At 36.9% G+C, this 13,821-nt stretch overlaps 1 protein-coding gene across 1 annotated transcript in view; it reads left to right on the top strand.

Moving 5' to 3' along the window:
- The window catches only part of col7a1l (collagen type VII alpha 1-like), a 56,833-nt gene that overhangs the window by 20,326 nt on the left and 22,686 nt on the right, over positions 1-13,821 (top strand). Inside the window, exons 25-69 of the mRNA XM_062443558.1 lie at positions 193-273; positions 705-722; positions 823-849; positions 1,037-1,102; positions 2,275-2,355; positions 2,456-2,482; positions 2,693-2,737; positions 2,900-2,974; positions 3,057-3,152; positions 3,250-3,276; positions 3,391-3,444; positions 3,598-3,669; positions 3,770-3,829; positions 4,249-4,284; positions 4,385-4,429; positions 4,579-4,614; positions 4,833-4,877; positions 5,708-5,779; positions 5,865-5,897; positions 6,991-7,062; positions 7,236-7,295; positions 7,421-7,456; positions 7,722-7,802; positions 8,130-8,165; positions 8,280-8,324; positions 8,744-8,815; positions 8,937-8,972; positions 9,271-9,297; positions 9,511-9,549; positions 9,804-9,866; positions 10,243-10,281; positions 10,376-10,429; positions 10,531-10,563; positions 10,904-10,969; positions 11,159-11,203; positions 11,383-11,418; positions 11,505-11,531; positions 11,613-11,684; positions 11,910-11,972; positions 12,216-12,233; positions 12,330-12,365; positions 12,458-12,496; positions 12,591-12,626; positions 12,723-12,857; positions 13,058-13,156. Coding sequence (XP_062299542.1) covers positions 193-273; positions 705-722; positions 823-849; positions 1,037-1,102; positions 2,275-2,355; positions 2,456-2,482; positions 2,693-2,737; positions 2,900-2,974; positions 3,057-3,152; positions 3,250-3,276; positions 3,391-3,444; positions 3,598-3,669; positions 3,770-3,829; positions 4,249-4,284; positions 4,385-4,429; positions 4,579-4,614; positions 4,833-4,877; positions 5,708-5,779; positions 5,865-5,897; positions 6,991-7,062; positions 7,236-7,295; positions 7,421-7,456; positions 7,722-7,802; positions 8,130-8,165; positions 8,280-8,324; positions 8,744-8,815; positions 8,937-8,972; positions 9,271-9,297; positions 9,511-9,549; positions 9,804-9,866; positions 10,243-10,281; positions 10,376-10,429; positions 10,531-10,563; positions 10,904-10,969; positions 11,159-11,203; positions 11,383-11,418; positions 11,505-11,531; positions 11,613-11,684; positions 11,910-11,972; positions 12,216-12,233; positions 12,330-12,365; positions 12,458-12,496; positions 12,591-12,626; positions 12,723-12,857; positions 13,058-13,156 — 2,361 coding nt within the window. The remainder of the gene's footprint in view (positions 1-192; positions 274-704; positions 723-822; positions 850-1,036; positions 1,103-2,274; positions 2,356-2,455; positions 2,483-2,692; positions 2,738-2,899; positions 2,975-3,056; positions 3,153-3,249; positions 3,277-3,390; positions 3,445-3,597; positions 3,670-3,769; positions 3,830-4,248; positions 4,285-4,384; positions 4,430-4,578; positions 4,615-4,832; positions 4,878-5,707; positions 5,780-5,864; positions 5,898-6,990; positions 7,063-7,235; positions 7,296-7,420; positions 7,457-7,721; positions 7,803-8,129; positions 8,166-8,279; positions 8,325-8,743; positions 8,816-8,936; positions 8,973-9,270; positions 9,298-9,510; positions 9,550-9,803; positions 9,867-10,242; positions 10,282-10,375; positions 10,430-10,530; positions 10,564-10,903; positions 10,970-11,158; positions 11,204-11,382; positions 11,419-11,504; positions 11,532-11,612; positions 11,685-11,909; positions 11,973-12,215; positions 12,234-12,329; positions 12,366-12,457; positions 12,497-12,590; positions 12,627-12,722; positions 12,858-13,057; positions 13,157-13,821) is intronic.

Raw genomic sequence — 13,821 nt, 5'->3', positions numbered from 1 at the left:
AGACTAGCAGAGTGACTACATATTATAAGATTATGAAGGTGGGAGCTTTTTAAATCCAAATACAAAGACTCTGCAGGAGGAAACACTTCAGCAGTTTTGACTTAATTATGAACAGAGGAGGGTGGGACTGCAGATCAAATGAAAGCAGGTGCATTCGGTAATGCAGTCCTTTTCCCTCTTTCTTATTTTCAGGTTGTTCAGCTGGACACCCCGACTGAAGACCCAGAGGAGCTGCTTAAGCCTCAGGGTCCCTGCTCTTCCCAGTGTGGGAAGGTTGGTATTTCACACAAACATAATTATCGTCCTCCTCCTCCTCCTCCTCCTCCTCCTCCTCCTCCTCTTCCCACCGTCACTGTTGTCATCATTGTTACCATCATCTCTGTCAGTAGCTTATCTTCAGTCATGGTGAAGTCAAATGTGTATTAGGGTACATATTATACACTGTATATAAATGCAGTATAAACACATGCTGAAGATGATTCCCTGTAAGCACTTATGAATGTTGCCACTGCTTTTTGTTGTTAAATGTGAATTTGAAAGCAGCACAATACGTCTTTTCCTTATTTGCATGATTTTACCCGTTTAAAGTTCACTGAAGGTGCTGACATTTGTCTGAACTTCACACATGATGGCTGGTTTGATTAATGAGTTCTTCTCTGTGTTAATCATCAACTATTAATCATATAAATTGTTTGTTTTTCCAGGGTCAGAAAGGAGAAAAGGTGAGTTAATTGAGACATGTTAAAGATTAAACCAATTTATGAATGGATGTAAAACCAGTGATTTTTTTTGTTGTTGTAATAATCTCCCTCTATCTTTCAGGGAGATGGTTTTGGCGTTGGAGGTCTGGTATGTTTTATTAAGTTTTTTTACAATATAATACCTGTTAAGCGAAAAGCTGAAACTTTATTCCTACGATATTTCCATACATGCTCCATCTCTTTTTCCTGCATAAATGGCTGCTCATTTAACTTCATTAACTTTATTATTAATTCAAAATTTTCAATATAACCAGTGGTATTTGTTGTCTATGTAGAGATTTAGGCAAAGCCCTGGACAGTTTGACCCTTTCACTTCTTCCAAAGGAGAGAAGGGAGAGCGGGTAAGCAGCAGTATACACACACAAACTCACTACGCATTACACACTACGACTGCCTTCATTGTCATTGTCATCAATAATCATTTGAGGTCAAGAATAGTTTACCTGTCTGCAGTCTGTCATATCAACATATCGTGATATAGTTGGGGGGATTTTGGCATACATTATTAAATAGATGCACAATATGACTCTGGATGTGATCTAAAAGGGTTAAAAAGGCATCTTTAATTTTATTTCATCCAATGATTTCCAACAAGTGCCTTTAACTGTAGTTCAAAACTATTTCAGTTCTGTTATGCTTTAAGTGTTACTGTGTTCATAAGCCCCTTTTTAAAGTAATTTAATTCATTCATTCATTCATTCATTCATTCATTCATTAATTCCAGAGGAGGCATAAAAACTCAGAAAACTCAGATCATTTCTTAATCCAGTGTTTCCTGGTACGGGAGCCACAAGATTAATATCTTAATATCTGTTTTCTTATTACACGCTTTAATTAGGTTCCAACACATTTAAAGCAAGGTGACATTTACTTTAACAATATGTTCATATTACCTTTTTAAACATATCAAAACATAAAAAGATAAATAAAAGTATCCAGTTTCTCTGCAGCTAAGGACATCACATTTGCTGGTTGCTGGTAACTCATAGTAACGGGGCGGAGGGTGCGGGGCCTGGAGACTCTGTTTTAATTGCAGCCATAAAGACACATCCTTCATTTAACCTAAGCAACCCAAAGATGTTAAAACTGCAGCATCTATGTTGGGTTTTGACAGATTTACAGGTCAACAGATGTTTTGGGATATACGCACTATGCTGGATGTGGAAATGTGATGCATCCGGTTTTTTTAGTGCATATGATTAAGGGAGCAGATGTGCGTTGTTGGCTGTTTAGTTTTCCAATGCACAGACTGAACAACATCTGACAGAAATATGCACAGATTAAGGAAAATAAGAGGGGACTTGCATTTTGTTCACTGTTACGAAACCCTTGAATCAGTTATGGAAAACTCAGAATTTCAGCCCTCATAGCTCCAGCGTTTATTGTCAATTATTGTCATCATTACTTTTTCATTTTTATTGTATCCGGTCTCATAACCGTGTAGTGAGTGTATGGCTGTGGCTGTGCTATTATTTTATTTTCCAGCACAGACTATAATGATTTAATTTAACAGGGACCTCCTGGAACAGATGGTGTTCCTGGGTTGCCTGGACGACCAGGGAGAACTGGACCCACTGGTTCTGCTGGGCAGCGGGTAACTAAATTTAGGAAAAAACAAGACATCACACTGACGTGGTTAAAATTTATTTCATTCAGGCCTAACACTGAAAATAATATTTGATGTTATTTTTCAGGGCCCTCCAGGCATCGCAGGTGACATGGTAAGATAAAATATGACAAATGCATTTACAAAAGAAAATCTTTTTAGTGCCTTATGTTGGCAAATACTCATATCATAGAGAAAGTCAGAGAAAAAGTTTTATATTTATTGGCAAACTTTTAAATTACATCAGAATTTTAAATTGTTGTTATTCTCAATATTTTGTATGTGAATGAATCTAATAAAAACTGTTCTTGTCCCTTAATGGCAGGGTCTCCCTGGACTCACTGGTCCAAAGGGCCAAAGAGGAGAGAGAGTGAGTCTAAACTGATTGATGTCTGGACCAGTTAGCAACTCTGCTTTTCTCTCTTGGTTTATCTATTTTCATGTAAAGGGCTGAAGTGCTACAACAACCATGAGAAGGATAGGAATACTGTGTTGTAAAGCCACTGTAATGCTTTTTCATGTTTCTACACAGGGAGAGCCTGGATATGTTATAGCAGGCACAGATGCAAATTTCGTCCCTGGACGAAAAGGAGAACCAGGGTCTTCAGTGAGTCTTCAAAAAAGTTCAGGATTTTTGTCTGGTAACAGTTTTGGGAAAATTAAATATATTTATTTGCTGAATGTTACAGGGTCCCCAGGGACCAGCTGGTGTACATGGGGTCAATGGAGCTCCAGGCCTACCTGGTCAGCAAGGTCCATCAGGATCACCAGGAATATCTGTGAAGGTAACATGGAATAACTAGAAAAACAGCACACTGTACTAAATGTTTTAACATGTTTCATAGTGACCAACAAGTTGTGTTTACGGTTTGTACTTTTTAGGGAGATCATGGTGAACCGGGAGCAAAAGTAAGTAAAAAGGCTGTTTTTATATCCCTTCATCAGTGTTTAGAGAGTTGCTTATGTTTAAAGTAATTACATTGTTTCATTTTGATCTGATAATACTTTCAATATTTTTGAAAGGGTTTACGTGGGAAGCAGGGTTTGAAAGGGGACAAAGGAGAGTCTGGACAAGATGTAAGTGCAAAGTTGATTGGCAAAAGACATGTCATGCATAACAGAAAACTTATACAGAGTTGCCATGTGAAGAAATAATTTGCATAAAGTGTGTTTCTCTGTTCTTCTTTGCTGTTGCACAAACTCTGATATACAAACACAAATACACACTAGGGCATTGCAGGTTTGCCTGGTCCCATAGGCATTGATGGGGTGCCAGGATTACCAGGTCAGAAAGGAGACAAGGTAAAAGTGTCCTTTATTCATCAAGAAATCACAAAAGGTCCACTGAAAATATGTGAGAATAACACTGACTCACAGATCTGATAAATAAACACTTTTGTAGGGTGAAGAAGGAATCGGGATACAAGGTATTCAAGGTCCTCGTGGAGCGTTGGGAGAGAAGGTACATCGCACTGAACTTACAGTAGAAATCATCATAATTTTATTCCATTTAGATTACACAGTTCATTCATAAATTAACCAATACTTGATCCCAGTGAAATAAAACTTAAGGCTAAAAAAGATTCCACTGATAATGAATAAGAGGCTAAATTGGTTAATGCTTCTACAGCTAATTGAGTGATGACACAGCTGGAATAAAAAATGTAGAATAAACTCCCTTGACTGCTGCCACAGTGTCCATAAGGTCTGTTCAATGTCAGCATATCACAGTGGTTTCTGTCAACTAGGCTGTGCAGTATAATGACAATAACAAGCTAACGGTGTTATTGGACAGATTTTTTTAAAGTGATACATAGTTGTTCTGAATATGTTAATGCAAAATAAAATTTTTGTTTCACTGTTTTAACTTTTGTTTTGCAGGGAGATATGGGTTTCACAGGACTAGTCGGCCCAAAGGTACCCAACATTGAAAAGAAATTTCAACATAATAGTAGTCTGTTTACTGAAAGTGAAAAGCTTTTGTTGAATGATAATGTTTTGTACTTTATCTTTGAAGGGTGAGCAAGGAGAACAGGGCATCCAAGGAGTCATCGGTCCTCGGGTGTGCATTCATCATTATCTCCATTTCAATAGCTAGCAATGAGTTCTTGCATATTTTACCCTCAAACCTTTCTAACTAGGGGAGAATAATGTTTAAGAATCAGTGATGAAAGGATTCAGAGCTGGTGTTTTTTTTTTTTTTACCTGCAGGGAAAGAAGGGATTCAAAGGGGAACAAGGGGACAAGGTGAGTTCATCCTACAAACACATCTCCTCTCACTCTTCATTACACTGAAAATACTCACTTTATTAGTAATATGATAAAGTATAATAATGATTTTAAGCCAGCCAGTAAAGCTAATAGATATTGGAATGACACTGAACACCTGAATAAGAGTTTGTATATGTGAGTGAGTGCATGTGTAGTTTTCAAGACCAAATGAACACTTTTTATTTTTTTAATAGGGAGAACGAGGAGAAATTGGACCTATAGGACAACACGGATCCACAGTGAGTAAGAATTACATTTGATAGAAAATGACCTAAATTAAAAGTAAGTTAGTTAAATAATAATTAAATTAGACAAACTTTTTAGAAACATTTTTGAAGCCAGTCAAGCCTCCACTGACTTACCTGAGCACATTTAAATCCACTGTTTTTAATTTCTTTTTGATTACAAAGAAAGCCTGAGGCAGAAGCAGTATACTTAATGGAGATCCAGTGTGAATTGGGCTGGAAAAGCCAGTGATACACTATTCAATAACTGCTTTCTAATGTCTCCTAACAGACTTTTAGATTGATTAATTAACAAATAAGGAAGCCATGTTGTTCTAGGCTCTCACGATTAGGCTCTATAAGAGATGGACTTGATTACATTTGATTATGAGCCAAACTGACAAACCTCAGTGGGTATCTTTTACAAATGGGCCATTTTATATCGCTTCACTGATTTTTAATTTGAGGCAGCACAATCCTTTAGAGGAAATTATCGCAAAATTGCCGTCATGAGGATCGTCTTCCCGTCTTTTGTAATACAGCTTTCATGTTCCTATTCAAAAAGTTTAGCTTTCAAGATAAGCAGCTACTAAAGAGTTACTTCACTAATGCTAGAACAGAATAACGGCTACTTCAGGCTACTTTATAGTTTATGATACGTGAAGGGGAATTGAAAATTAGAAACCGTGTAGATATATGTTTAGATTTTTCTGTTGTACAGTGCAATACAGTACAGTCAACAATGTAAGCACTGCTGGCAGAGAGGCTTAGAGTTCAGTATCAGTTATAGCAGAAATAGAAATACAGAAATTATAGTTATTTTACATTTACCTTTATTATTCCAGGGGGTGATGGGGCCAATGGGGTTAAAAGGAGATGAAGGTCCAAGAGGAGTCCCTGGAGATCCTGCCAAGGGTGTAAGAACACTGTTTCACTCATTTAAACTGTATAAATACATGCTCTTGATTCTCATATCTCAGTCTTGCTTTTCCATCACAACAGATTATTGGCCCAACTGGAAAAAAGGGTGCCAGGGTAAGTACCCAAAGTCAGCTTTTTATAACTTTTATTTACACAGGAAAAAGTTTTTCCATGGCAGAGTTCACCCCTGTGTGCAAGCACTGTAGTCCACATTAATATTTACATACACGCTGAGTTGTGTAGCACATCCACAGTTTTGCAGATTGTAGTAATTGTTTTAGTAATTGGTTAAACCCCATTTTAAGATATCAAGTATTTCTCTGTAATATATATGAAGTTTCCAGGTGAACCTCACCCACTTCAAACAACTGAGAAGAGCGCAGACAACCCCAAAAATACAGAAATGTCTCATGAAAACAGAAACTATCTGTTACAACCTCATATTTACACATTAAAAATTTAGTTTCAGACCTTGGAAACAGCAGTTGACAGTACTATCAATTACTTTGTGTGCACAAAAACTTGCCTCTGTACAACCCAAACAATAACAATGATAATCCATGTATATTTTACCTGTCATAACACCTTTAAATACATGTTTTATTTTTGTTCTTTGGATTTACTGACTCAACCAATAACATTACTCGTGCCTCCAGTGATGCTCTGCCTCTAAGATAATTACAATTCCCATTTGCAGGAGTCTTCCTTTGACCACAAGTGTAGTCAACTACAGATGCAGGGTTTTAGATGTTGTTCAAAGGGAGTAAAGTGTATCTCATTTCCTGGTTAGGTTTTCCCAATTAGCCATTATTACATTTAGTCACCAACTCACATATATGTCAAGTTGTTTGCCTGGATTTATCTTCACTGGCTTAAAATAAGTAACTCAGCTGAAGGGCAGTGATTCTCTTAATGTGTTATACTGTTGAAACATTGTTAATTAATTGTTCCGGGTATTCCTGCATGCTCAGACTCGTACTTTTGGGTCTGCTTATCAAACACAATTAAGATTTAGTCTCATTAGCTTTTTGCAGTGGGACTGAATGCTTCATTGAATGAGTTCTCTTTAATATTAGTCCACTGGGTACCATTTAAAGTGAAGAGAGTTTTGTTTTGAAACTGTTGCGATAATTTGGCCCAGTGACCACAATCACTGATTGACGTGGTGTGAATGTGTGCGTGTTTGTGCGTATTTCCTGTCCTTCAGGGAGATGTTGGTCCAGTCGGTCGTACGGGTCCACAAGGAATAAAGGGTGAACAAGGATCCAAAGGAGACAAGGTTAATAATGAGAAATACTTTACATCATGCGTGTATTTTTCCAATTTCTACATGTTATCATTTATTATTTGTTATTCACTGATGTATGAATAAAGCAAATTGCTGTTACTCTTAAAACAAGCTATGTAAAGATATGGCTCTGACATGTACGTATGACGTTTTGATGTGTGCAGGGCAGTCCTGGTTTTGGGATTCCAGGGCAGCGAGGACCAAAGGGAGAAAATGGCGAAAGGGTGAGCCACCTATCAATGACTTCACTAATTTAACACTTTAACCCGCTGTTATCCTGTAATACTGCAGCAACCAAAAGCTGTTGTTCGCTATTATATTAATGTTTTATCCTTATAATTATTTACAGGGAAATGTTGGTTTGTCTGGAAAACCAGGACCAAAGGTAAGTGAAAACAGATTATTTTACTGAAGGTGCACAAATCAATATTTTTACATTAACAATTAACAATCTCACGACACTGTAATGTGAAAGAGGTTGCAAGAAACACATCTACTAAATTTGCAGTTCCCCTCAACACCATGGAGCATTTTAGCATAATAAATAAAATTGGCAAACAGTAGTCTATTACAAGCCTCCATCTATTAAAAACTCCTAAAACTCGAACTTTTACAGATGTTAAAGTTGCTCTATCAATTTGTTTGTACAGGGGCAGGATGGCTTTAAAGGTGACAAAGGGAGTATTGGTTTACCCGGCAATGCTGGAGAACCAGGATTAAGAGGTAAAGATGTAAGTAAATCCTGAGTGGTTGTTACAGCAATGATACAAGTTGTTTGTGTAATACAGCAATTCAGATATATCGATGTTTACAAGGGTTTGTTTGGATTCAATAACATCTGGATAAGTTTACGAATTAAAACACAAGACATGAATAAGAACATAATAAATAATCTCTGGATAAATCAGTGTGTGGTATGTTCCACTAGACTAGAGTTTGTGAATAATAAATTAATCAATTCTGTTATTTTTTCTATTTAAAAACTTTATTTATTTGCACAAATTGCTAAATATTTACATTGCAGTACTGGTGACAATTACTGTTGACCTTATGTGTAGGGTGCAACAGGAACTAAAGGAGACCAAGGGATAAAGGTACAGTAACATTAGCTGGTTTGACCATGATTCATACTTTACGCTCAGAATTAGATACGATATTAATTAAGTAGATATGAACATTAACTGATAAATGATTTTTGTCTTTCACAGGGTGAACTAGGATCACCTGGAGAACCTGGTGACAGAGGAATTAGGGTATTTATTTGGTGTTTCCTATAATTAAAGCAGCAATATAGTAAAAAAGAAAAAGTAATATAAATATACACAAAATGGCAAAATATAACAATAAATGTTGAGAAGATATTTAGAAGAAGTCACTAAGTTTGGCAGGCACAGTGCTTGGGGCCCTGATTGCAAAGGTCTGACTAATTAGCCTTCTAGTCACCATCCATGTCTTAAAAAACAACCAGCAGCGCTTCATCAACATATTTTAGAGGGAACTCTGGCACATAAGGGTTTAATAACTGAATAATACACTAAGAAAAAAAAGAGATCTGCACATTGCTTGGGCCAGATATACACATGTTTATTTTGCAGTTTGCAAGGACCAGTGCAAGGATACTATACAGTTTCATTTCATGCTCTCTATTAATTACTTTCTTAATTGTGGTCAGGGTCCACTAGGTTTGCCGGGACGAATAGGGGACCCTGGAGAGAAAGGAGATACTGGGAATACTGGCTTGTCTGTAAGTTTTCGCAAATTAACAGAAGATGACTACTGCCTGAAAGTGTATTTCTCTATTGAACAAAACCTTACTGCCCATTTATATCATGGAGTGAATGTTATTTATTTTTTATTTTTTCAAGGGACCTGATGGAAAGAAAGGCGATAAAGGAGAGACAGTATGTTTGTATTCATCATCCCTCTCACTGATGAGCATGTTTATTGTTTCTCTTGGTTGATCGCCTTGTGATCATTCCTCTATGTTAGTCACCATGTCACGTCTTCACAACCTTTTATCCTCCTGTGACTTCATGATTCCCATTTCGATATGTTGAGTAATTAAGTTTGGCTTCAGTGAACCTCCTATTTTCCATTGTATTGTGAATATGGAGTTTATTTAGCAGTGTGACATGGTAGATTTTTAACTGGGTTTTCTTGTGCTTTTGTTTTTATCCTGCTGCTGCTGTTGTCACAAAGGGAAAACCTGGACCTCCGGGAGAGCAAGTAAACAAACCTTTATTATCATTTTTGACAGCTATTCATCAGTTCAGCCATCTTTAACAGAGCATTGGTTGCAACAAAGCTCGTGAAGAACAAAAGAAAAAAACACACCACTCTCCCATAAGACACTGGAAAACCAATGGCTCTTCTCAATCAACTGAAATTGTTTGTCATTTAGCAAGTTAATGTTTGTGCTTTTTCATGTTGTTCTACCAGATTGTTGCAGACAACAACATACTGACCAGAGTCATTAGGGTAATTAAGGTTTAACTTAACTCCTTTTTTTCATGAGTGACTTGAAATTTGTCTTCTCCTCATCTTGTCTCGTCTCCTTTTGTTTCCTCTTGTCTCCTCTCCTCTGGTCTCCTATCTTTTTGTGCGTGTGTGTCTTGTTTTTATCTGGTTGTCATGTTTTTATTTGTCTTTGAAGCGCAAATGTAGTGGCACCTGTAATCTCATTATATGTAAATATAATGACAATAAAACTTTCTATCCTTCTATTTTTTCAGGGTGAACCAGGAGAGCCAGGTCAGCCTGGTTTGAGAGGAGAAACAGGTCTGCCTGGACCAAGAGTGAGAATCCCATTTCTTGTTCCACAGACAGTACATGTCATGAATGAGCCATGCCCATTATAGTGTTCGCACTGAACACGTGTAACCGTGGTTCAAATCCTTATATCCTTACTCTGTTTCAAAGACACTTACTACTACATTGTTTCTCAGAATGAGAAGTAATATGAATGTAATATGAATAATGAAAGTCAACAGAAATCAGAGTTTTTATTCAACACAGGCTGATTATAAATACCATTAATAGTAGTGCAGTCAAACAAAGTATCATGCTGAATAAATAAATGAACCCAAGGTGATAAAGGTAGGATATTGGCACATGCAGATGCAATGACTAATTGTTGTGATTCTGCCAGTGTTACATTGTGTTTCTTCACAGGGTCCAGAAGGTAAACCAGGATTACCGGGGCCATCTCTGGTATGTGTATACATCATTCAAATTGCATGTGTTGTGGTACTGTGTGCGTCAATGTGACTCACATTTGTGTAAAAATGTGTGTATTGATTTGCAGGGTGGTTCTGGAATAAATGGACTTGATGGGTTACCAGGGAAACCAGGAGTAAAGGTTACACAAACTTTAGCATGCTTCATTCAAATCAATTTATGTGAACTGCTTTGATCTTGAATTTCACGGCTTACTAATTTGATTTTTCATAATAACTACAGGGTGAAGAAGGACAAAAGGGAAAGATTGGTTTGGTAAGTGTACCAATGCTTTTTTACCGTACACACTTATACTGTACATGTATATGGTCAACAACACATGAAGTAAAAGTCACTCAAATATCAGAATATCAGAAATAGAGGTGCCTCCTATCAGAGAACATGTGAGGCAAAATTAGTTTTACTTAAACTGAAATATCTTATTAGTAATATAATTTAAGGGATTATCTGGTTTTACATTGTTAAATTATTGATTGTAAAAAACAAACAAACAAAAAAACAGGACAAGTGGATCATCAGCACTAGAATTCATTGAATATATACTCAAGAGTGAGGCAAATAAAATGCTTGTTTTTGTATGTTTGCCTGTGAACAGACGGGAGACAAAGGAGATCAAGGCCGCGTTGGGATTGCAGGAATGCCTGGTTTACCGGGAACTCCAGTGAGTATCACTCTGAATCACAGTGTCTATGGCTGAAACATTCACTAACCATCCTTTGTATGTTTCTAATGGTGTCTGTCAGTACTGGAGGTGTGTAATTAGCATGGGCCTTCTGTTTGTTCTGTCATAATGATCAATCTGAAGAATATCCCCAGAAATTGTGTTTGTTTTATGTTCTCTTCTCTACAGGGGAGACCTGGTGTTGATGGGAAGAGAGGACTTCAAGGAAAAGATGTGAGGAATATTTGCATGCAACAAACACGGCACTATGCTCTGTGATACCAACTGCCTTACTTTTATACTGATGCTGAAGTTATTTGTAGACTTTTTGCTATTAAATGGATTCAATTCTCAAAATCTGTTACTTTTTTCGGGTAAATTACTGAAATTTAAAATGTATTTTCCTACCACAGGGAGAAAGAGGACAAAACGGAGATGACGGCAAGAAGGTCCTTCAAATTCATCATTCTTACCAACTTATACATTTATGAAGCTGTTTTTTTGAAGACTCTCATTAACTGTTTTCTCATTCCAGGGGGATAAGGGAGATGCGGGTGCAAATGTAAGTGCTTTTGAGATTAAAAAGATAAAAAAAGTAAGAAAATTGAGGTTGCAACACTGAGGTGTTTGTGTTTCTTCTCAGGGTAAAGATGGTAGTAAGGGGGAACCAGGACCTCCAGGTTTGCCTGGTCGGCAAGTGCTTGTCACTACAGAGGTAAAAATAATCACTTTCATTGTTAGTGATTTAACAGGGAAGGAGAGTTTTATGTTTTTTTAATTTCTTTTCTGTAGAGTAATGAGTGTACATAGGGGTATACTGACAGTCATTATCACTTTGGCTCAATTCTGTTTTTTGGTGATTCAGGAAACTATTAAGCAGGTGCACTCGACTTGCCTGGCAGTTTAAACTGTACTGTTTTTTACGTGGATTTATTTACAGAGCGCAACTATTGACGAAATTCGTGAAGCATTTCCAATGCCAATGGGTCCTCCAGGAGCTACTGTGAGTTTAATATAATACACACGTTTCTACAAATTTGTAGCTCATGAATAATGGCATCATTTCAGCTGTTGCATGGTGTAATTCATATTTACCTGCATGGCATCTGAGTCATCATTCAGCAATGACTCCTGGGTTGCAATGAGTTGTGCCATTATCTGTGAATAGATATGGCTAGCTTGATGCCATGTCATGCATTGCAGATGCATGTTCCAATGTCTTGCACCTCTGTTTCTGTGTGTTTAGGGTGCACCAGGAATGAAGGTAAGATGGTGAAGGGGTTGATACTAAGCTGAGTTACAAAAAAAGAAATAACTGACTGTGTAACTCATTTGTGGTTGTTTTTTTTCATTTTTGCAGGGTGATAAAGGAGAAAGAGGCCTCCAAGGAGAGACGGTAATGCTGATCAGAGTAATACCTCAAAAACACATGTATATAGAAATGGAAATGACATAATTTTCACCACATTTACTTTCATGTGTCTTTAGGGAGAAACCGGAGCCTCTGGAAAATCTATTGATATGAAGGTGAATACAGAATGTAGTGCCTCCTCCACCAGGATACATGCCTCTAATTTTGTATTATTAAGTTGTTGAGCAACATGCATTCCTTCTTATTTAGGACATTGAAGAGATGTTTGAAGCCTACGGCATCAGGGTGAGCTCTGAGCATGAAATCGTACCTATTTTGAGATTGACAGAATTTGTGCGAGTATTTCAATTTGACTTAAATAAAAACTTTTTCTCTCCTCAGCTGCCTTTGCTGAAGGCTCTGATTGACAGGCTGCTACAGGATGGAATAGAGGAAGTGCTTCATGTGCTCGGCACCTCCAAAAAAACAAAGGAAAACACTGAAACTCACACATCCAACATCATCACTAAGTATACAGTATGTAACAATGAAAAAGTGTTAGAGTTAATTAATATTTAACATTTTAATGTGTAAATGGTTGGACAAGTATGTCATCTGTAAGACAAACTCAAAGACATCTTCAGAGGGTTTGGATGCTGTTCTTTGCAAAGACAAATTTATAAATCTTTTACATTACAACATACTGCTTATACCAGCTGGTTGTGTCATTTGAACAGGATTCAGTGAAGTTTGACCTTTCCAAACAGCCCCTGTCAGACCTGGACACCATTAAGGACCCTGAGTTAGACGGACAGCTTTCAGAATCGTTAAAAGTTGTAAGTAACCAAGATGATAAAAGTCTTAAGTCATTAAATCTAAAAAAAAAAAAAAATCTGCTAGTTCTAGAGATTATTAAACGTATTTCCAAGACCAAGAAACTGAAAAATTAAGTTAAAAGTTTATATTTTGGTTAATTATACTAGTTCAGTGATTAGCAGTTAGCAGTTCAGTATTTATTTTAGCACACCTTGCACTCTTACACACATTTCCACTACAAAGCAGTTCTACCTGTACATGGGCATTATATGGTGTTGTCCTAATTGTTCCTATTTGTATGTATCTATTTTTTCACCTACTTACTTTTACATAATAGTGATGTGTTTTTGTTTAAGTATCTTAGTTTGGCTTTGTTGTCCATGTTTCGGCTGTATGACCACATGTAACTTCCTGGACATTGTTGTGTATGAGTAGACACTAATCAGGATGTTGCTGCAAACATTTTTTAACTCTCTCTGTGTAAATGAAGAAATGAAGAAGACATTAGCATGTTTTAAATGGTCTCACACTCTTATACATTTAAACAAGGCATATTTTATTGTACTGTAATCTTACTTCCTGGTTTGAAGTATAATTGAAAGTCGAGTTGAGTACAGTCACATTAATTTTAAGTTAAGATGTTCCGCTGCTGTCCCCGTCTACCGTCTTGTTCTAACTCTGATCA

This window comes from Scomber scombrus, chromosome 22, assembly GCF_963691925.1.
Source record: "Scomber scombrus chromosome 22, fScoSco1.1, whole genome shotgun sequence".
Lineage (NCBI taxonomy): Eukaryota > Metazoa > Chordata > Actinopteri > Scombriformes > Scombridae > Scomber > Scomber scombrus.
This window is presented reverse-complemented; position numbering and strand designations above follow the sequence as displayed.